Genomic DNA, 24594 nt, shown 5'->3' on the forward strand with positions numbered 1-24594 from the left:
CCGTTTGGGCGCATGGGAGGGTTCGGAAGGGAAGGAGCGCCATTTGGAATGCAGACTTAGATGGAATGGTCTGCAGGCGTCACATTGCGTTTGCAGAGCCCCTAATGTACCTAAACAGTAGAAACCCCCCACAAGTGACACCATTTTGGAAAGTAGACCCCCTAAGGAACTCATCTTGATGTGTTGTGAGAGCTTTGAACCCCCAAGTATTTCACTACAGTTTATAACGCAGAGCCATGCAAATAAAAAATATTTTTTTTTCCACAAAAATTATATTTTAGCCCCCAGTTTTGTATTTTTCCAAGGTTAGCAGGAGAAATTGGACCCTAAATGTTGTTGTCCAATTTGTCCTGAGTACGCTGATACCCGATATGTGGGGGGGAACCACCGTTTGGGCGCATGGGAGGGCTCGGAAGGGAAGGAGCATCATTTGGAATGCAGACTTAGATGGATTGGTCTGCAGGCGTCACATTGCGTTTGCAGAGCCCCTAATGTACCTAAACAGTAGAAACCCCCCACAAGTGACCCCATATTGGAAACTAGACCCCTCAATGAACTTATCTAGATGTGTTGTGAGAACTTTGAACCCCCAAGTGTTTCACTACAGTTTATAACGCAGAGCCGTGAAAATAAAAAATCTTTTTGTTTTCCCACAAAAATTATTTTTTAGCCCCCAGTTTTGTATTTTCCCAAGGGTAACAGGAGAAATTGGTCCACAAAAGTTGTTGTCCAATTTGTCCTGAGTACGCTGATACCCGATATGTGGGGGGGAACCACCGTTTGGGCGCATGGGAGGGCTCGGAAGGGAAGGAGCATCATTTGGAATGCAGACTTAGATGGATTGGTCTGCAGGCGTCACATTGCGTTTGCAGAGCCCCTAATGTACCTAAACAGTAGAAACCCCCCACAAGTGACCCCATATTGGAAACTAGACCCCTCAATGAACTTATCTAGATGTGTTGTGAGAACTTTGAACCCCCAAGTGTTTCACTACAGTTTATAACGCAGAGCCGTGAAAATAAAAAATCTTTTTGTTTTCCCACAAAAATTATTTTTTAGCCCCCAGTTTTGTATTTTCCCAAGGGTAACAGGAGAAATTGGTCCACAAAAGTTGTTGTCCAATTTGTCCTGAGTACGCTGATACCCGATATGTGGGGGGGAACCACCGTTTGGGCGCATGGGAGGGCTCGGAAGGTAAGGAGCATCATTTGGAATGCAGACTTAGATGGATTGGTCTGCAGGCGTCACATTGCGTTTGCAGAGCCCCTAATGTACCTAAACAGTAGAAACCCCCCACAAGTGACCCCATATTGGAAACTAGACCCCTCAATGAACTTATCTAGATGTGTTGTGAGAACTTTGAACCCCCAAGTGTTTCACTACAGTTTATAACGCAGAGCCGTGAAAATAAAAAATCTTTTTGTTTTCCCACAAAAATTATTTTTTAGCCCCCAGTTTTGTATTTTCCCAAGGGTAACAGGAGAAATTGGTCCACAAAAGTTGTTGTCCAATTTGTCCTGAGTACGCTGATACCCCATATGTTGGGGTAAACCCCTGTTTGGGCACACAGGAGAGCTCGGAAGGGAAGGAGCACTGTTTTACTTTTTCAACGCAGAATTGGCTGGAATTGAGATCGGACGCCATGTCGTGTTTGGAGAGCCCCTGATGTGCCGAAACAGTGGAAACCCCCCAATTATAACTGAAACCCTAATCTAAACACACCCCTAACCCTAATTCCAACGGTAACCCTAACCACACCTCTAACCCTGACACACCCCTAACCCTAATCCCAACCCTATTCCCAACTGTAAATGTAATCTAAACCCTAACCCTAACTTTAGCCCCAACCCTAACTGTAGCCCCAACCCTAACCCTAATCCTAGCCCTAGCCCTAACCCTAACCCTAGCCCTAACCCTAGCCCTAACCCTAGCCCTAACCCTAGCCCTAACCCTAGCCCTAGCCCTAGCCCTAACCCTAGCCCTAACCCTAGCCCTAACCCTAGCCCTAACCCTAACCCTAGCCCTAACCCTAGCCCTAACCCTAGCCCTAACCCTAGCCCTAGCCCTAATGGGAAAATGGAAATAAATACATTTTTTTTTATTTTTCCCTAACTAAGGGGGTGATGAAGGGGGGTTTGATTTACTTTTATAGCGAGTTTTTTAGCGGATTTTTATGATTGGCAGCCGTCACACACTGAAAGACCCTTTTTATTGCAAAAAATATTTTTTGCAATACCACATTTTGAGAGCTATAATTTTTCCATATTTTGGTCCACAGAGTCATGTGAGGTCTTGTTTTTTGCGGGACGAGTTGACGTTTTTATTGAAAACATTTTTGGGCACGTGACATTTTTTTATCGCTTTTTATTCCGATTTTTGTGAGGAAGAATGACCAAAAGCCAGCTATTCATGAATTTCTATTGGGGGAGGCGTTTATACCGTTCCGCGTTTGGTAAAATTGATAAATCAGTTTTATTCTTCGGGTCAGTACGATTACAGCGATACCTCATTTATATCATTTTTTTATGGTTTGGTGCTTTTATACGATAAAAACTATTTTACAGAAAAAATAATTATTTTTGCATCGCTTTATTCTCAGGACTATAACTTTTTTATTTTTTTGCTGATGATGCTGTATGGCGGCTCTTTTTTTGCGGGACAATATGACGCTTTCAGCGGTACCATGGTTATTTATATCTGTCCTTTTGATCGCGTGTTATTCCACTTTTTGTTCGGCGGTATGATAATAAAGCGTTGTTTTTTGCCTCGTTTTTTTTTTTTTTTTCTTACGGTGTTTACTGAAGGGGTTAACTAGTGGGCCAGTTTTATAGGTCGGGCCGTTACGGACGCGGCGATACTAAATATGTGTACTTTTATTGGTTTTTTTTTTTTATTTAGATGAAGAAATGTATTTATGGGAATAATATTTTTTTTTTTTTTTCATTATTTTGGAATATTTTTTTTTATTTTTTTTACACATTTGGAAATTTTTTTTTTTACTTTTTTACTTTGTCCCAGGGGGGGACATCACAGATCAGTGATCTGACAGTTTGCACAGCACTCTGTCAGATCACTGATCTGATAGGAGTGCAGGCTGCTTCACAGTGCCTGCTCTGAGCAGGCTCTGTGAAGCCACCTCCCTCCCTGCAGGACCCGGATCCGCGGCCATCTTGGATCCGGGGCTCGAGCAGGGAGGGAGGTGAGGAGACCCTCGCAGCAACGCGATCACATCGCGTTGCTGCGGGGGGCTCAGGGAAGCCCGCAGGGAGCCCCCTCCCTGCGCGGTGCTTCCCTGCACCGCCGGCACATCGCGATCATCTTTGATCGCGGTGTGCCAGGGGTTAATGTGCCGGGGGCGGTCCGTGACCGCTCCTGGCACATAGTGCCGGATGTCAGCTGCGATAAGCAGCTGACACCCGGCCGCGATCGGCCGCGCTCCCCCCGTGAGCGCGGCCGATCGGCTATGACGTACTATCCCGTCCAGGGTCAGATAAGCCCAGGGCACCTCGACGGGATAGTACGTCTAAGGTCACAGAGGGGTTAAAGATTTTTCTGTATTTTCATGAAAATAGTACAATCACACTGAAGGCATCAAAACTATGAATTAACACATGTGGAATTATATACTTAACAAAAAAGTGTGAAACAACGGAAAATATGTCTTATATTCTAGGTTCTTCAAAGTAGCCACCTTTTGCTTTGATGACTGCTTTGCATACTCTTGGCATTCTCTTGATGAGCTTCAAGAGGTAGTTACCGGGAATGGTTTTCACTTCACAGGTGTGCCCTGTCAGGTTTAATAAGTGAGATTTCTTGCCTTATAAATGGGGTTGGGACCATCAGTTGTGTTGTGCAGAAGTCTGGTGGATACACAGCTGATAATCCTACTGAATAGACTGTTAGAATTTGTTTTATGGCAAGAAAAAAGCACCTAAGTAAAGAAAAACAAGTGGCCATCATTACTTTAAGAAATTAAGGTCAGTCAGTCCGAAAAATTGGGCAAACTTTGAAAGTGTCCCCAAGTGTAGTGGCAAAAACCATCAAGCGCTACAAAGAAAAAAAATTTGCAGGATCCTGCATTTTCCCATAGACTTGTATTAGCGACGGATTGTGACGGATGGCCATCCGTTTCATCCGTCATGCACTGGACCCGTCAGAAAATACGTTCATAGAAACGTTTTTTCTGCACGTCGGAAAATCGGTCAGCGACGCATCCTGCGCTGCCCGTCATCGGCTATAATGGAAGCCTATGGACGCAGGATCCGTCGCTAACCATCACACACCGGAATCCAGCGACGTGATCAGTTTTTCCCCTCTGAGCATGCCCAGAAGGTTTTTGAAATCTGGAAAAAAGTGAGTCTCTCTCTCACTTCTTCCTCCCGGACATTTAATTCACGGAATTTGTGGACGACGCATCTGTCATTACACTGGATGCGTCATACACGTTTTCCCCTATTTTCATGACGTCTGTCGATACGTCATTTTGCTGCACAACGACGTACAGCACAAAACGCAAGTGTCAAAGTAGCCTTAATAGCAGCTCAGATTAGAGACCAGGTCAATGCCACATAGAGTTCTAGCAGCAGACACATCTCTACAACAACTGTTAGGCCGGGATCACACATGCGAGAAACACGTCCGTGTCTCGCATGTGAAATCCAAGCTCTGGCGCCGGCACTTGGGAGCAGAGCGTGCGGCTCTATGTGTTCCTATGCGGCCGCACGCTCCGCTCTGGAGTGCCGGCGCCAGAGCTTGGATTTCACATGCGAGACACGGACGTGTTTCTCGCATGTGTGATCCCGGCCTTTTATTTATTATTATACATTTTTATAGCGCCATTTATTCCATGGCGCTTTACATGTAAATACGGGGCAAATATAGACAAATACATTAAACATGAGCAGATAACAAGGCACACGAGTACATAAGGAGGGAGGACCCTGCCCGCGAGGGCTCACAGTCTGCAGGGGGTGGGTGAGGATACACTAGGAGAGGGAAGAGCTGGCTGTGCGGCTGTTCAGTAGGTTGAGGATCACTGCAGGCTGTAGGCTTGGCCTTAAGAGGAGACTTTGTGCAGCAGGCCTTCATGGTAAAATAGCTGCTAGGAAACCACTGCTAAGGACAGGCAACAAGCAGATGAGACTTGTTTGGGCTAAAGAACACAAGGAATGGACATTAGACCAGTGGAAATCTGTGCTTTGGTCTGAGGAGTCCAAATTTGAGATATTTGGTTCCAACGCAGAAAAGGTGAACGGATGGACTCTACATGCCTGGTTCCCACCGTGAAGCATGGAGGAGGAGGTGTGATGGTGTGGGGGTGCTTTGCTAGTGACACTGTTGGGGATTTATTCAAAATTGAAGTCATACTGAACCAGCATGGCTACCACAGCATCTTGCAGCGGCATGCTATTCCATCCGGTTTGCGTTTAGTTAGATCACCATTTATTTTTCAACAGAACAATGACCCCAAACACACCCCCATGCTGTGTAAGGGCTATTTGACCAAGAAGGAGAGTGATGGGGTGCTACCCCAGATGACCTGGCCTCCACAGTCACCAGGCCTGAACTCAATCGAGATGGTTTGGGGTGAGCTGGACCGCAGAGTGAAGGCAAAAGGGCCAACAAGTGCTAAGCATCTCTGGGAACTCCTTCAAGGTTGTTGGAAGATCATTCCCGGTGACTACCTCTTGAAGCTCATCAAGAGAATGCCAAGAGTGTGCAAAGCAGTCATCAAAGCAAAAGGTGGCTACTTTGAAGAACCTAGAATATAAGACATAATTTCAGTTGTTTCACACTTTTTTGTTACCGTATTTTCTGGTGTATAAGACGACTGGGTGTATAAGACAGCCCCCAACTTTTCCATATAAAATATGGAATTTGGGATATGCCCGCCGTATAAGACGGGGGTCATCTTATACGCCCAGTCATCTTATACGGCGTGTGGTTCCCAGGGTCTGGAGGAGAGGAGACTCTGCTTCAGGCCCTGGGATCCATATTCATGTAAAAAATAAAGAATAAAAATATGGATATACTCACCCCTCTGACGGACCCTGGCTCTCAGCGCTGCTAGCGTCTGCCTCCGTTCCTAAGAATGCAGAGAGTGAAGGATCTTCGATGACGTCGCGATCACGTGAACGGTCAGGTGACCGGTCACCTGACCGCGACGTCATCGAAGGTCCTTCACTCACTGCATTCCTAGGAACGGAGGCAGACGCTAGCAGCGCTGAGAGCCAGGGTCCATTGGCGGGGTGAGTATATCCATATTTTTTATTTTTATTCTTTATTTTTTACATGAATATGGATCCCAGGGCCTGAAGGAGAGTCTCCTCTCCTCCAGACCCTGGGAACATCCAGGATCGCTCCCTGCACACGCCGTACCGGGCGTATAAGACGACCCCCGTTTTTTGGGACAATTTTTAGGGGTTATAAAGTCGTCTTATATGCCGGAAAATACGGTAAGTATATCATTCCACATATGTTAGTTCATAGTTTTGATGCCTTCATTGTGAATGTACAATTTTCATAGTTATGAAAATACAGAAAAATCTTTAAATTAGAAGATGTGTCCAAACTTTTGGTCTGTACTGAACATGTAAAAAAAAGTAAGTTCCCGTAGTCCAATTGGTCATACCAATGTCGGAAAATGGGTTTTCAAGGAGATGGTCTATAACACTGACGTGCCCGGTCAGCCCATGTGTTCGCTGCAGGAGTGACAGCGACCAACTGACTAATGAGCTGGCTAAATTTTAAGAAAGGGGTTGTCATTAGTGATGATCGAACATGGTTGGATAAGATGTTATCTGAGTATGCTCGGGTGCTAACAGTGTCTTCGGCGTGCTCGAAAAATATGCTCGAGTCCCCGCGGCTGCAAGTATCGTGGCTGTTTGACAGCCACAACATATGCAGGGATTACCTGTTTGTTAGGCAGCCGTGAGACATGCAGCCACAGGGACTAAAAGATATTTTTCGAGCATGCCGAGGACACTCTGTTAGCACCAGAGCATGCTCGAATAATGCCTTATCAGAGCACATTCCCTCATCACTAGTTATCTCCCTTAGAGAACCAATGTAATATCATCATAGCACTTGGGATTGTACTCAGAGTTGGGCGATTTGACTCTGATCAAAGGTTACAATGGTGTGGGCTTCATGTTATAATCAGCCTGAGAATCAGCATCAAAAGGAAGAGAAATATGTAAGAAATTTTAATGAGGCATGATAACTATTGTTCCCCATGATGAACGAGAGTTAAAGGCCACCACGGAAAAATACAATGATTTCTCAGATAATAATGAATGCACATCCCTGACCACAAGTCTGATTTATTCAGTGGATGTCCTGAGGTGCCATCCAGGAATACCTATATCACTAAAGATCTACAGTTCGGCGATATATGGTCAATTCTCTGCTAGTATCAGGAGTACAGGTAGAGTCAATCATATTAATCTGTGTAGAAGAACAAAATCTCAACTGCCACCAAGAGGATGTCAATGGTAATGTATTGCAAGAATGGAAATACTTGCCGAAAGTAGAAGTTTTGCAGTGCAAACTAATGCACAAATACCGCTATAAGCCAAGTATTAGAAATGCTGAGACTTCTGCCCAGTACAGCCATGTGTTAATCTCAGGGCAATTAAGTGGTAGACACTGTCCTGAACAGATCAGTCATTATCTCCGGGGCCTGAAACCCTTTTGAAATGTGCTGGATCCGTTCCCTGGCTGAAGTCTCCTACCTTGCCAAAGCTTGGATTTTCGCTGCATGTCGCTCCTCATGTTCAGCCACTTGCCTCCTCAGGTTGTCAATTTCCAGCCTGAGTGCTGAAGAATGTTCCATCTCCGAGTCAAGCAGGTTTCTCAGTGATCTGGAAAAAGAGAAAACCATCTGCCACATCTTGCAAAAAAGCTGCTTTTCCTCCAAAATAAACGAGAGGAAAAAAAAAAAAAGTAGTTGTAACTTGTCCAATCCCCCAAAAACTTACTTTTTCTTGGTAACAGAAAATATTTCTTAATTTCATAATTAAACCAAACATTTGTAACCAGTTGTAAAATGCAATAAAAAAGCAAACTTTGCAAAACTATCTTATCGATTTGTGCATACAACTCCTAGACAGAATTATATTTCCCGTTACAGACTACCATTAAAGGGAATCTGTCAGTAGGATCAACCCTCCTAATTATTTTATATATGGGCATGTGGGTCATAGAAAATTGAATAAAATGATACCTCCATATCTTAGGATCTATGGGCCGGACATAGATCTGTATGAGAATCTGCCTCCAGAGCTTATTATAAATGACAGGGAGCATTACCAGTGTGAGACATGTAATGACCAACAGTCTGCTCTGTATGTCTCACTCTGGTAATGCCTCCTTTCATTTATAACAATCTCTGGAGGCAAATTCCCCGGGAGATCTATGTTTGGCACATAGATCCTAACAGCTCATTTGCATATTAAGCCTCTTTGCTGAAGTCACACAAAACAGAGTTGTCAGTCAAGGAGACACTAGGCAGGGGATAGAGCTGGAGTGACAGAGTCTTCAGATGTACCATAGTAATTATAATATCAATATAAACATTGATTTCTCAGTAATGGAGGAATGAACCGGCCATATAAATGTATTGTTGGACTTGTCATTAAAAGAGCTACATGCGCATATACATAGTTTTAGGATTGAAATCCTGACAGATTCCCTTTAAAACCATAAACCATAAAATTTAATATTAAGAAAAAGATTTTGACATTTTTCACAAGAAAAAAAAAAAGTTACTTTGTCACAAGAAAGAAAACGACAATGAATAGAACATGGCTAAACTGACACAAACTAATCATTTCAACTACCCAATAGGTTATTAAACTGGTTAGTGACATTCTGGTTTCTACTCCTTCTGTAATGGAGGGAAAAAAAAGGAATGTCAAATGCTAGTGTGAACCAAGCCCAAGAGATACGACAAAAAGATGGGCCTGCTGGATGGAGGATCCTCTAGGCCAGTGTTCCCCAACTCCAGTCCTCAAGAGCCACCAACAGGTCATGTTTTGAGGATTTCCTTAGTATTGCCCAGGTTATTGATTGCTTGCCTGTCCATGTGATGTAATTATCACCTGTGCAATACTAAGGAAATCCTGAAAACATGACCTGTTGGTGGCTCTTGAGGACCGGAGTTACGGAACACTGCTCTAGAACGCTACATCCCTTATTTCTTATATATGTTCTATCCTTCTTTCTTTTTCTCTAAACTGTTGATCATAGAACAACACAGATCTCTGATATTATTAATAGTGATGAGCGAACGTGCTTGGATAAGGTGTTATATCTGAGCATGCGTGGTCGAAAAATATGGTCAGAGTCCAAGCGGCCGCATGTCTCTCGGCTGTTCGACAGCCGCAACACATGTAGAGATTGCCCGTTTGTTAGGTAATCTGTGTATGTGTATACAACGATAGAGAAAAAGCCGACCCGCACTACTGCTGACCTGCCTGTGAACCTAACAGCTCTTAAGTCACAATTAACCCTCTGATGTCGGGTGCTGGAGCCGAAGAAACAACAATCTTGAATAGTAGGAAGAGGAGAAATGACGGCAGCACTCACCAATCTTCGCACACAGGTTACTTTATTATGGAAGTTTCTTCACGGTCCGGGGGTGTATGTACAAATAGAACGTGGCAGCCCTCCTGGCGCTTCAACGGTTTCCCCGGTTCCCCGGCTGCCACGTTCTATTTGTACATACACCCCCGGACCGTGAAGAAACTTCCATAATAAAGTAACCTGTGTGCGAAGATTGGTGAGTGCTGCCGTCATTTCTCCTCTTCCTACTAATCTGTGTATGTGTTGTGGCTGTCGAACAGCCGTAAGACATGCAGCCGCGGGATCCGAACATATTTTTCGAGCACGCTGTAGATACTCCGTTAGCACACGAGCAAGGATAACCCCTTATCCCAGCACCTTCACTCATCGCTAATGATTAATTCTGAATCTTTTTTGGTCTGGTTAAATTTATAATTAAAAAAAAAACAAACAAAAAACAAGTTTGGGTGCTGAGAACCAGAAGCGTCTTGCACCCAACTCAGCCATTATAATAGGAAGGAACTACAGCAAAACCTCCAGACATAATTCAGCAATTCAGAGAGCAATTCCTTAGGAGCTCAATCACACAGAGAACTGCTGCTCTCTTTAAAAAAGTCCATAAATTCCTGCTCTCACCCCTGTAACCTTTGGCCAATGTGTTATCTTATATTTAAGCCCTGAGACCAGATGACTCCCACCCCAACGCTCTGCCCGAAACTAGCCTGACTCTCTAGGGGTGAGCAGGTACAAAAGGTGAAAGCAGTGACATTTCATCAAGACCACACCGAACATTAACAATGCTAATCAGGACCTACGCATTTTGCTCTTCAAGTTCATCCTTCCTGTTCATCATGAGAACAACAGCTTGGCGGAGTTCACCTAAAGGAATACAACAAACGGCATTTGTAGAAAGATGTCTACTCCAGTATATGATGGGCATTTCATCAGTGGGTAGAAAAACAAAGTTTACAGCAGACAACGCATTTCGGGCCTGAGTGCAGCTAATGAATTCATTGTGTGTTCATATGTAAATCGAGCGTCCGCGTCACTCAATAATCCTATTTCCAATTATAGGCTTCATTTCTAATATCCTATGTCATATCATGAAAATCCTATTCCTGGCTTCGATTTTACTGAAAAGTTAAAAATAATCAGTTCTCATGGCACTCGATTCCTGACTGTGCCAGCCTGTGCTATGTGACGTTATGCTAAAACAAACCTGTTTCTTCTTTAACTCGCCTGTCATCGAGCTCTCGGAATAAAACACGGTGCTCATCTGTATAATAAAGGAACAGGAAGCCGCCTTCCTAAATAGCGCCATTTACAGACACACAGCTTTATTTATCGCAACACCTCTGATAGATTTAATACGAGGTATCAGACTAGTGGCAGGCAAATCCAATTACTTCCTACGGATCGGGGGATTTGTACAAGGATGGCAATTCTCCATGTGCAGCAGTCAAACATCTGTGGCTTTGTGACATATGAATTCTTATTATAGAGTATGTGACCAGGTAACGGATGTCTTTTTGCTGGAATCCATAATACGCATCCATAGAAATCTTTGGGTCAATTTTCATGTACTTTCAAATGCCTAAAAATACATAGGGAGTAAGGAACCATCAGCTCAAGAGGCTTCCACGGTCAATCTTTGCATTGATAATTCTGAAATCCTCTGATAAAAACTCTATAGAGGGCTCCCAAACGGCAACTACAGAAAGCTGCTGGCTGGTGGAGCGAGCAGTGGCCAAGGATGGGGGGACATTATTCCAAGAAAGGGCCCAAGATGGGAGACATTATAACAGGAAAGGGCCCAGGATCAGGGACACTAAATAAAAGAGCCCAGGAAGGGGACCAACACTGGAGGAGGCCCAGAATAAGGCCCAGAATTAAATAAAAGGACCAGCATAGGAGACAATACTACAGGAAGTGGCCCAGGATGAGAGACATTATTAAAGGGCAACAGGATGGGGACATTAATAGTGGAAGGGGCCCAGGATGGGGGACATTATTAAATATTTGACCCAGGATGCAGGGACATTATCACAGGAAAAGGCCAAAGAAGGAGGACATTATAACAGGAAAGGCTCCAGGATCAGGGACATTAAATAAAAGAGCCCAGGAAGGGGACCAACACTGGAGGAGGCCCAGAATAAGGCCCAGAAGTAAATAAAAGGACCAGCATAGGAGACAATACTACAGGAAGTGGCCCAGGATGAGGGACATTATTAAAGGGCAACAAGATGGGGACATTAATAGTGGAAGGGGCCCAGGATGGGGGACATTATGAAATATATGACCTAGGATGCAGGGACAAAAGGCCAAAGAAGGGGGACATTATAACCGGAAGGGGCCCAGCATGGGGGACTTTATTACACATGTGGAGAATACATATGTCTTTATTAGGATCCAGAAGGTGACAGGGGTCCATAAAATGAACCAACATGCAGTTGGGAGCCCAGGTCCAAATTCTGCACTGGGTCCCATTGGACTCTAGTTAAGCCACTGACTGTAGAAGTGAGTATTTCAGCTGCTAATGTCTTTTGGGGAACTAGACCAGGTACCACCCAACGTTACCCTATCTGCATGTGCATAGGAACCTTGTGATGTCCTTTAACTAAGGAATCAACTTGTATTCAAATACAGCTTTAGGTTATCAGCTCGTCCAATTAATTCTTTTAAAAATGCAATAATCTGTGCTCACCTAGCAATATTCATTAAACATGAGCAAGTTACGTGAAATCACATTCTGAAAGCTCAATCGCTGTGTGATGTCAATTTCATGATCACAGAGCTTCAGATCCAGGACAACGCACAGTACAGGAATGGATGTGCAAACTCATCAGTTCTACCTGTGACTTCTCAGTTATTTTAACTTTTCATTTGCGAATGCCAAGATCTTGGCATGGGACTGCGGGCAAACAGCAGCTCTGCTTAGGGCAGAAATCATTCTCTGACTTTACTCACCAGTAATGTGCTTTTTCCTAATCTTATTAATAATGCATGTGGGATTGAATGTTATGCTGAGCTGAACTTTCTATGCTGGCGCCTGCTCTTATTCACATTTAGATCTATTATTTACTTATTTATAGCAGAGCTGCAAGTCTGATGCCCATGGGCTCCGTTCAGCCTCACCAATCTGTGCAGATTATACAGACTCCCGGAAAGCCCCACAGACTTTTTTTTTTTATAGACGAACTGCGTCATATAGGAAGATGATGGATATAAGTAAATGTGCAGGAAGTTCAACAATTATAACAGGCAGCAGATTAACAATATATTAATGGTGCTGAATAATGTCAGATTTGAGGGCACAACTTCATATTGTTCGTCCACAGGAGCACCACTTTGCCACATAGCAAATGGTGCCTTCATGACGTCACTGTTTTAAGTACCCAGTTGCTATTGTAACCTAATGCTAATCAACTCTGTCGGCCTATCTAAAGAGAATATGTTAGCAGGTTTTTGCTACATAGTCTGAGAGCAGCATAAAATAGAGCAAGTGAGCCTGATTCCAGGGATGTGTCCATTATAAGGCTGTGTGCTGTAGTTTCAATACAATCAGTGTTTTATCAGCAGGGGATCATCACTGCTGAACTAGGTCTCACAAACACAGCGGCCAGGCCAATCGGTGTAATCCTTCCTCCACGCGCCTGGCGCCACCTCCTCTGCATTCATTTACGACCCCGATGCTTGCGCTGTAAGTTCCCATCATGTGATGTGAGTCGAAGAGCAGCGCAAACTGCGCATACCCGAAAAAGGAACTCACAGCGAAGGCGCCGGGGACGTTAATGAAGGCACAGGAGGCAGCGCCTGGCGCAAGGAGCAAATGACTGATGGCTGGGAGGCGCTTGTGTCCGGGGGCAAGACATGCCCCCAGGCACACTACAGGTATGGCGGGCAAATTATAAAAACGAATATTTCAGCGGTGGAAGGGACCCCAAATAAAAGAGCCACCTTCACAGAATGCAGCATTAGTGCAGCACAAGGTGGCTCTTTTAGTTAAAAACGCCTGGGGGGTGACAGGTTCTCTTTAAAACTTTGCACTGCCGTTGGCCAGTATACTCCTATTACTGCCTGGATGTTTTCCCAAAATAGACCTAGTTTTTCAACTAGTCCATGGAATTTGCCATCATCTGCCCCCCTCTGGTTGGACTTCTAGCCTTGACGCTTTACTTTGCCCCCAATATACCATTTGTATTGGTCATCCCTAGTACATCTTCAGGTACTAATCTGTGCTCCATCTGACTACTGTTTTTCTACATTGTTGCCCAGCTGCCAATCCAAGACTACTACGAATCACGTGGATATAGCCCAAACTTCCTAGCAGGGGTCTGCCTGGTGAAGGATCATTAGACTGCACACCTCACATTCTGAATATTCATTTCTCTTAAGTATCGGCACATGTGACCACCGGCAGCAGCAGGAAGCAGGCGGCTGACAGTGCGCGCCTATTGAAGAGGAATAGATACTCACCGCTCTCTGCGATGAACGGTCCTGGTGCGTATTCCGGCAGCTGTCATCTGCTTGTGAGCAGCGCATGATGTCCTTGCCATGCGCTGCTAACAAGCATTACGCAGCTGCTGGCACCGGAGGGGGACGCTGCGACTGTGAGGGAGCGGAGGAAGAGTAAAGGTTTGTTTTTTTAATCTTTTCTGATGGGGCCATGGATAACAGGTCTGGGATGGGGCCAATCATTCCAGCAAGGGGATGGGGCCAATCAATCGTACCAGGAACTGGATGGGGCCAATCAATCGTACCAGGAACTGGATGGGGCCAATCAATCGTACCAGGAACTGGATGGGGCCAATCAATCGTACAAGGAACGGGATGGGGCCAATCAATCGTACAAGGAACAGGATGGGGCCAATCAATCGTACTAGGAACGGGATGGGGCCAATCAACCGTACCAGGAACTGGATGGGGCCAATCAATCGTACCAGGAACTGGATGGGGCCAATCAATCGTACAAGGAACGGGATGGGGCCAATCAATCATACCAGGAACTGGTGGGGCCAATCAATCGTACTAGGAACAGGATGGGGCCAATCAATCATACCTGGAACGGGATGGGGCCAATCAATCATACCAGGAACAGGATGGGGCCAATCAATCATACCTGGAACGGGATGGGGCCAATCAATCATACCAGGAACTGGTGGGGCCAATCAATCATACCAGGAACTGGTGGGGCCAATCAATCGTACTAGGAACAGGATGGGGCCAATCAATCATACCAGGAACAGGATGGGGCCAATCAATCATACCTGGAACGGGATGGGGCCAATCAATCATACCTGGAACTGGATGGGGCCAATAAATCATACCAGGAACAGGATGGGGCCAATCAATCATACTAGGAACTGGATGGGGCCAATCAATCATACCTGGAACGGGATGGGGCCAATCAATCATACCTGGAACGGGATGGGGCCAATCAATGATACCAGGAACTGGATGGGGCCAATCAATCATACCAGGAACGGGATGGGGCCAATCAATCATACCTGGAACGGGATGGGGCCAATCAATCATACCTGGAACGGGATGGGGCCAATCAATGATACCAGGAACTGGATGGGGCCAATCAATCATACCAGGAACGGGATGGGGCCAATCAATCATACTAGGAACTGGATGGGGCCAATCAATCATAGGAACTGGATGGGGCCAACCAATTAAACCAGGAATGGGATGGGGCCAATCATATCAAAATAAAAATGGGACCATGCATACCAGGATGGGGATGAGTGACTCCACCTGCACATCAGGTTGCCGTTGCAACCAGAAATGCTCATGTGAAGTCACATTCTAAGTCATTTAGCACGATTCAGGCCACCAGAGGATTCAGGTAACTGGCAGCCGCCATTACTATAAACTATTGTCACTCTGCCCATTTTGCATTAGGACTCTTTGACAAGCTCAGTCCTGCCACTGAGTCAACTATGCTATTTGACAAGTTCACCAGGTGAGAAATAACATTGTTGTGGAAGAGGAATGATGCCAGACATAATAGGCAGTGGGTACAAGTACAATAATATCAAATTAAATCAGGAAGGAAGACAAGTGAAAAATTTACAAGAAACAAAATGAGCAAAAATCCTGCTATACTAAATACGGTAAGTAAAAGGCAAAAGAGCATTTAAATAACTCAGGGTTCTTAGTAACACTGTTTTTGATCAAAAAATAGCATAAAAGCCATCCCACCGTCGTCAAGGTGCTCCTGATCGGGACGGAACCTACACGGTCTAATATTAAAAACCTTACCATGTGTCAGAGTTGACCTCAGGGTGTGAATAATGGCAGACAAAAGGACCGGGTCCCAATCTATGGTCACCAGCATTTGCTTTATGGCCAATGTGAACACGCGTTTATGTGCTGCATGTATACCAACTTAATCCAAGCTCAATTTTGTGTTTTTTACTTGTATTTTTGCATTTTGTGCAAGCCGGGGCATGGCCTCCCTTTCCTGAGCTGGTAATTACATTTAAAAGGTTCCCCAGACTGATGTCCATAGATTGGGACCTGGTCCTTTTGTCTGCCCTTATTCACACACTGAGGTCAAGGTTTTTAATCCATCCCAATCAGGGGCACCTTGCCTACAGTGGGATGGCTTTTATGCTATTTTTGATCAAAACAGTATTACTAAGAATCCTGTGTTATATAAATGCACTTGTGCTTTTTATTTATTTAGTTACAGCAGGGTTTTTGCTCATTTTGTTTCCTGTAGGTTTTGTGCGCTTTATGGTCAATGTGAACATGCGTTTATGTGCTGCATGTATATCAACTTAATCCAAGCTCAATTTGTGTTTTTTACAAGTGAAAAAATTGTCAGATTTAAGGGGTATAAGCATGAGTGAATATTGTCACAGAAAACAGAGTATATAGCACCAACGAAAGGAAATGCAGTGATTTGCTGTGTGCTGAGACTTGACCAGGAAGTTTATTTATACGTACACAAATTTGAAATTTTCACAATGGCTACTTGAGCTATTTTACAATCCTACTTCTTGGGGGGTTTTTTAGAGAACAATTTTCAGAAGTTTCATCATCATCACAGACTGATTTTTACTTTGAAAGGTATTGCCTCTACATACAGCTAACAACACAAGTTCCGCCCATCACAATACGTAACTTCACAGGTCTGAGTCAGTCTATTGCTGCTAATTAGTGATGAGCAGGTATGCTCGTTACTCGAGTTTCTCCGAGCATGCTCGGGTGGTATGCGAGTATTTCGGCGTGCTCAGAGATTAAGTTTATGTCGATGCAGCTGCATGATTTGCGGCTACTAGACAGCTTGAATACATGTGGGGATTGCCTGTTTGCTAGGGAATCCCCACATGTATTCAGGCTGTCTAGCAGCTGCAAATCATGCCACTACAGAGACAGAAATTAAATCTCCGAGCACGCCCAAATACTCGAAGAACACCCGAGCATGCTCGGAGAAACTCAAGTAACGAGCATACTCGCTTATCACTATTACTAATGCACGTGTATTTTGTGAAAAAAAAAACAGGAAATAGGAGTATAGAATAGCCCCAGTGGTCAGTGTAAAAATTGCTATTTTTTTTTTTACACAAATTGTGCTAAGAAAAATAAAATGAATATATCAAAAATTAAAAACAAAATACATCTAACATTAAAACCTTATTTATTTTGTATTGATACTACAGTAAGCTGAGCAAGTGACACACACAATCAGGTTCTCTTGCCACATTATACTGATTTTACAATAAATAGTAAAACCTCCTGAAAGATACATAGATGGAAAGATACGGTCACCTTGCCGTGGTTGATGAGCATACATGAATTGGCCGATTTATGCGCCAAGAACCTTCATTTTCATTCATTCTTTGGGTCATTGTCCTGTTGTAGGATGAAATTGGCTCCAATCAAGCGCTGTCCACAGGGTATGGCATGGCGTTGCAAAATGGAGTGATAGCCTTCCTTATTTAATATCCCTTTTACTTTGTACAAATCTTCCACTTTACCTGCACCAAAGCAACCCCAGACCATCACATTACCTCCACCATGCTTGACAGATGGCATCAGGCACTCTTCCAGCATCTTTCCAGTTGTTCTGAGTCTCACAAATGTTCTTCTGTGTGATCCAAACACCTCAAACTTGGAGTCGCCTGTCCATAACACTTTTTTCCAATCTTCCTCTGTCCAATGTCTGTGTTCTTTTGCCCATATTAATCTTTTCCACTCTGCCCTGAAGGCCAGCATCCCTGAGTCGCCTATTCACTATGGACGATGACATTTGCGTTTTGCGTGTACTATGTAATGAAGCTGCCAGTTGAGGACCTGTGACGCATCGATTTCTCAAACTACAGACTCTAATGTACTTGTCTTGTTGCTCAGTTGTGCAGCGGGGCCTCCCACTTCTCTTTCTACTCTGGTTAGAGCCTGTTTGTGATCTCCTCTGAAGGGAGCAGTACACACCGTTGTAGGAAATCTTCAGTTTCTTGGCAATTTCTCGCATGGAATAGCCTTCATTTCTAAGAAGAAGAATAGACTGTTGAGTTTCACAGGAAAGTTCTTTTTTTCTGGCCATTTTGAGAGTTTGATGGAACCAACAAATGTAATGCTCCAGATTCTCAACTAGCTCAAAGGAAGGTCAGGTTTATAGGTTCTCTAATCAGCCAAACTGTTTTCAGCTATGCTAACATACTTGCACAAGGGTTTTCAAGGGTATTCTAACCATCCATTAGCCTTCTTACACAGTTAGCAAACACAAAGTACCATAAGAACACTGGAGTGATGGTTGTTGGAAATGGGCCTTTATACACCTATGAAGATATTGGAATACAAACCAGATGTTTGCAGCTAGAATTGTCATTTACCACATTAACAATGTATAGAGTGTACTTCTGAATCATTTAATGTTCGCTTCAACGGAAAAATCTGTGCTTTTCTTTCAAAAATAAGGACATTTCTGAGTGACCCTAAACTTTTGAACGATAGTGTGTGTATATATATATATATATATATATATATATATATATATATATATATATATATAAATTTGAATAAAAAAATCTAATGGATTTACAGTAGTTAGTAAAGTTATGCGAAGTACAGCAGCACAAGATACGGAGCAGAAGATGGCTGTGTAGATGGGTTAATTACCTCCAAAAGGAACTTCTAACAAACAGAAGAACCATATGCTGCAAATGAAAATCTCCCGACATGTTGGAAAACCTTAGTGTGTTTACCGTAGTAAAGGGAAGGAGTGTCAGTGGTAATGAGACATATGCCGGGGCTGCCCATAGACACATCACAAGTAGAATTAATAGCTGTTTATGTTCTCCACCATCTGTCTTAATGTTTAATGACACTTTGGGAAGGTTCCTCACCTGCGGCTAGTGAAGAACACCATTCATGACGAGAACAATGTTCGTGATCTTTAGCTGCTGTGGGACTACAAGTCACAGTGTCCCCTGCTTATCTTGTAGAAGGGGATGATGGGTGCAGTATTCCATCTGAGCCTGCTGCAAAATTCCGAGCAGTGTATCACTGAAGATTAGCAAGCGCAAACACGTTGCAACCTGTAAGAGCTGCGCAGATCCAATGCATCATTTCCATAGGACGCTGGGGAAAAGAAAAGCCGGCGCTGCTCGCTTCTAGTTACAGAACATTTTATTTAATACGGTCCATAATCACGGCTTACAGCCGAGCGTCACATGGCTTTATAACACCGCCGGGATTTCATTTATTCACTATTTATAAACAACTATTTATCATAACGAGCCGTTAACAAGACAGACACCGGAATAAAAGACAACGCAGTGGCACGTTCTGAAATTTAACCTTATTTTATGACTGCTGATAAAACAGAAAAAAATAAAGAAGAAAAAAAAAAAAAAAAAGCACCGGCTGGTGCACACGTCGATTCTCCGATGCTTTTGTTGTTGTGCAATCCTATTCCATGTTTTATACCTGCCATCCATTTACAATCTGGTTGCTAAGCAACAAGCGAGAAGCCGCTCGGTTATTTAGAATCCGCACTAATGGCCGATGGATAGCCATTTTCACACGCAAGATTTCCCAGGAAAATAGGAAAAAAAAAAAAAAGAATATAAGTCGGAGGCAAACAGGTCATCGGCGTTACTTTGCATTCTCCTAATTAGTCACACTTAATAGCGAGTGCTAGCAATCATCCATTTCCTGGGGATTTCTTCATTTTATGTCATTATTTTTATTCCATATATTTACAGCTACCACGGACAGCGTTGCACTTCCAGATATTGTTTCCTTTATTTATTTTTTTTAACCTCATGGCAATTTAGAAATGACACACTAGTAAGTAGATGCAGGGATGTACCTGCTAGGAAAGAAATGGAGCTGGAAAATTGTAGAAAAGATCAATTTCTCCCCCTGGTGGTGGCAATAGCAAATTGCAGGTGAAGCAGAATTAAATACATTGATTTATTTGCATCTAGATTGAGTTACAATAAGTCTAAACAACAGAAACCTGTGCTCCATAGAGTATGTATAAGATAGAACTAACATTATAAAAAAATTACTTTCTATCAAGTTTCAGAATCTTACAAGTGTTAATCTACACAAGAACAGGATGGACTGGAGGATGCATAAAAGGAATGAGAGGTAGAAAAGTTTCGCCTGCATAACACAATGTTGCACTACGACTACCTAGGACAGTCGCAGAGCACTGGCCAACGGCTACAAGGTGAGCACACATGGCCTCCCTCCCGTCACCTCCTCTTGGAATAGACCCCTCTTCGTCCTCAAACACCCGATCCTTCTTCACTGCCCCACAGTCTCAGCACTGAGCAGCTGCTTTATCTTATGCCACAGCTTAAAGGGGTTGACCACTACGGTTAACCACTTAATTATTGAACCTAGGGTGGTGGAAAAAAAAACAAAAAACGTATTGTGCTGGATCTTCTTATTGCTGCCAGCATCCCGCAATAGACTCCTGGCTCCCTGTTCCGGCAGGGAACATGACATGACCGCTGCTGCCAATCAGTAGTACATACTTTCTGCATGTCAGGAACGTTCAATATTAATGGAGTTTTCCGGCTTTATTACATTTGACAGTGGGGAGCCTTAATGATTAAAGAAGACTAGAAGCTATAGTCACCCCAGGTCTTCAGTTTTCTATGGTTATAATGTATTAGGAAGCGTCACAGGGCAGTATCCCAAGTCCTGGGTGGTTTTCTCCAGGATTATCTAGTGATTATTGTATCTGTATCCAAGTCTGTGTACTAAACTTTCAGTTGATGTCTGGGTGTGTCAGTGTTGGTTTTTCCAAGCAGCAGAGCAGGAGACTCTGTACGGGAAAGGTCTGTGTGAGACTGAATACAGGCCAGTCAAGGCAAAGCCATTGATGCACCCACGAGTGATACGGCGGTGCAGTCGCCCACGGCAAAGGATTTGATACAGACTGTTATGGACATTCTGGCTATGTACTGGAGGATAAAATTTGAGTTATTTTTGTAAGTTGGCAAAATAAAGACATTTAAGTTGGACTATTCTAGATCACTGTCTCTTTACCACACTGCCGTGAAAACTGCTGCATTACACCATGGACAGAGGCAGAGCGTGCGGCTCACGGGTGACTGACGACTCACCATCCCGACTATTCAAAAGCTGAACCTGGGATCCAGGAGGGTAAGAAAATGAGCACAGCTCCTGTCCATGGGCAAAGGGCACTGATCTGGATATACCATGGAACGAGGTTGAGCAAACTGATCCACTCATCTCCACAACACAGTCATGTAATCGGTTTGAAGGTGTTGAATGAATGGACAGATGCCCTTTAAAAAAAAAAAAAAAAAGCCATAAAAACCCCTTCAATGACTGGGCACTGAAGTAAAACACGCCACGGTCACACATAATTTCAAAAAGTAAAAAATTTCCTGTATATGGGTTTGGAGATGTGTGCACCCACTTACTTATCTTTGTTTGCTTTCCTTTACTTGTTTTCCTTCTGTTTTTCACATTTTACTATCTGTACTGGCTGGGGTCACACTTGCGAGTGTGATGTGAGAAATTCACGCGAGTCTCTCGCATCAATACCCAACACTGCTGCCGGCACTCGGGACCGGAGTGTGCGGCTGCATAGAAATACATGCAGCCGAATGAGCCAAGTGCCGGCTGCAGTGTCGGGTATTGATGCGCGAGTTTCTCGCTTCACACTCACAATTGTGACCCCGGACTTAGTGTCTTTCTTTCTGTGAGAGAGCTCATTTGCATACGTTTCTACCATGAGTCTTTGGCTATAAGACTCCATACTCAGATAGTCTCTGGAAAAGGTTAGTCACAAAAAAAAATCACCCTATCTTTACAGGCTCTGTAACCCTGAAAATGGGACTCTGCAGTCCAGTCCTGAATGGAGCAGAGGTGTACATTGCTCGTTTTTTTTTCCTGGGAATCCTACAGACAATGAATGGAGTGTAGGCTGAGCATGCTCCATTCAGTATGAGGCAGTAGACCCACGATCTCAGGATTGCGGGGGATCCCAACGGTCAGAGCCCATAGAGGTCAGAAAATTATCCCCAACACATAGATCGGGAATAACTTGATTTTCTTTGGGAATAACCCTTTAAGGAGAACCAGTGCTACCCTCATAATGCCTCAACTCCAAAACAGTCTGTCCGTGGAGAGGTTTCTGGCTTGGCTTTCATTGCTGATCATGTTGCAAGGCTCCTTAAAAGTTTAGACAGTGAATTGTAGCATAGCTAATCCTCCTAGATGGTACGTGATAGCTCTTTCACAGAACAAATGCTAAATTTGCATACTTTTCTCCCATGAAGCACTGCCAATTAGAATCCATACCCAGCTGGTCTCTTTATGGAGAATCGGTACTTCCCTTTTAAATGTAGTACTACATGTGGCCATCAAAATTAATGGCCAAGCAAAAAAGTGGGTCCGAGGGCAGAGAGTGGGTCCGAGGGCAGAGAGTGGGTCCGAGGGCAGAGAGTGGGTCCAAGGGCAGAGAGTGGACCCGAGGGCAGAGAGTGGGCCCGAGGGCAGAGAGTGGGCCCGAGGGCAGAGAGTGGGCCCGAGGGCAGAGAGTGGGCCCGAGAGCTGAGAGTGGGCCCGAGGGCTGAGAGTGGGCCCGAAAGCTGAGAGTGGGCCCGAGAGCTGAAACGGGGCTCGAGAGTTGAAAGTGGGTCCCGAGAGCTGAAAGTGGGTCTGAGAGCTGATGGGTCAAAAAGTGGGTATGACAGCTGATCAGCAAATAGGAAAGGGAGGAGACATCCCCTTTAATGAGAGTACAGAACAGAATTATAATCCCACAAAGAGAAAAAGGATTTAGAGTCTATAACCCTGTTGGGTAGCATGCGTCCTTTTAGGCACTCCGCATGCTGTTGTAAGACATTTGTAGGGCAAGCATATTGGGCATGATGAATTTCTTTCAGAAGTATGGGCTTACAGAAGGCCATAGATGCCACATTTCACATCCTTTGCTGATCTAGCAGTGTTTGCCTTAGATATATATGTACACATATATATATATATATATATATACATATATATATATATTGTAGCGTGGCTAAAGGATGTCTAATCGATGGGAGATATGTCCCTTATAGATGGCTTGCTACTGTGATGTAACCATAGCTACCTATATGTGTTTCAGGACCTGTGGTGATGTCACAACCACATGTCTGGTCATGTGATGGGTTCTGGGTGTGGTTAGACATATAAAAGAAAGCCTAATGCTTAACACAGGTAGATATGTGTGGAGGTGAAACCCTCCTGAGTGTGTTACGGCTTCAGGACTGAGCCGGATGAACTGGACACTTGTTTTTTCTTTGCCTGAACCAAAGGCCATTTGCTTTCTGTTGTTTTGTCATATGGTTTATGGAGTAATAAACCCAGTGAACTTTAAAGGAACCTGCCTCCTGAGTGTCAGCCGTCGCAGCTGAGTGAGTGGAACCCCTACAATTGGTGGTAGACATGCGAGCAGCGTTCCCAGCGGAGAAGTGAGTTTATTTTTGAATGTCCTGGGTCAAGGCTGTTGCAAGCCAGCAAGCATTGCCGGAGAAAATGGAGGACTTGCTGAAACACTTGGTCCAGCAGGAGCAAAGGCAGCAAGAGACCAACAGGCTGTTGATGCAGCAGATACAACAGAGCCAGCAGGAGCAACGGCAGCAGTTACAACAGAGCCAGCAGCAGATGCAGCTTCTGGCAACCGCCATCCAGGGCAAGGCGAGCGCCCCAACCCCAGGTTTGGCTGATGACACCCACCTCCGAAAGACGGTAAGACGCGCGTTGCAGAAAATGACTCCCGGGGATGATGTTGAGGCCTTCCTGACGGTGTTTGAGAGGGTCGCTGAGAGGGAAAAACTTCCGCCAGAGCAGTGGGCAGAGGTACTTGCGCCATACCTGACAGGAGTACCCCAGAAGGCGTACTATGATTTGACCTTGCAGGATGCCAAAGAGTATCACAAATTGAAAGCCGAGATTCTCGCACGTTTGGGGGTGACACTGACTGTCAGGGCACAGCGAGTTCACTCCTGGGGCTATCACCGGGACAAACCACCTCGTTCCCAAATGTTTGATCTGTTGCACCTGGTCCAGAAATGGCTGCAGCCAGAGTCATCTACGCCTGCTCAAATGGTAGAACGGGTGATGATGGATCGGTTTGTCCATTCCCTCCCGAGGCCTATACAGACTTGGGTTGCCCAGGGTGATCCCCAGAATGCCGACGAGCTGATCGGACTGGTTGAGAGATACCAGGGGTTGGAAGGCTCCTTCAGGAGGCAGCCCATGCCATACTGGGGGTCCCAGAAGGAAGCTGAGCCCCAAAAAGGGGTGGCGCGTCCAAGGTCACCAAGGGCGGGGGAGGTGGTGCCCAAGGTCCCTACGGGTGATATTGTTTGTTGGAGGTGCCACAAGCCAGGACATATAGCTGCCCGATGTTCCCAGACCACTGAGCAGATGGACTGTAGCATGGGACGCCGTTGTTCATACTATGCGTATCCAGCCTGCAGTGTGAACTCTCCGCCCAACGAGGGACCTCAAGCGTGTCCCGTAAAGGTGAACGGTCGAGCA

General features: G+C 44.5%; 1 protein-coding gene across 3 annotated transcripts in view; it reads right to left on the reverse strand.

Annotated features, from left to right (window-relative positions):
- Positions 1-24594, reverse strand: part of SNX29 (sorting nexin 29) — a 597835-nt gene that overhangs the window by 477069 nt on the left and 96172 nt on the right. For all 3 annotated transcript variants that reach the window (XM_069734084.1, XM_069734083.1, XM_069734082.1), the window contains 2 exons: positions 10380-10443; positions 7734-7862 (listed from right to left, as the gene is read on the reverse strand). In XM_069734084.1, coding sequence (XP_069590185.1) covers positions 7734-7862; positions 10380-10443 — 193 coding nt within the window. The remainder of the gene's footprint in view (positions 1-7733; positions 7863-10379; positions 10444-24594) is intronic.

The sequence above is a fragment of the Ranitomeya imitator genome, chromosome 7 (assembly GCF_032444005.1).
Source record: "Ranitomeya imitator isolate aRanImi1 chromosome 7, aRanImi1.pri, whole genome shotgun sequence".
In the NCBI taxonomy this organism is placed as follows: domain Eukaryota; kingdom Metazoa; phylum Chordata; class Amphibia; order Anura; family Dendrobatidae; genus Ranitomeya; species Ranitomeya imitator.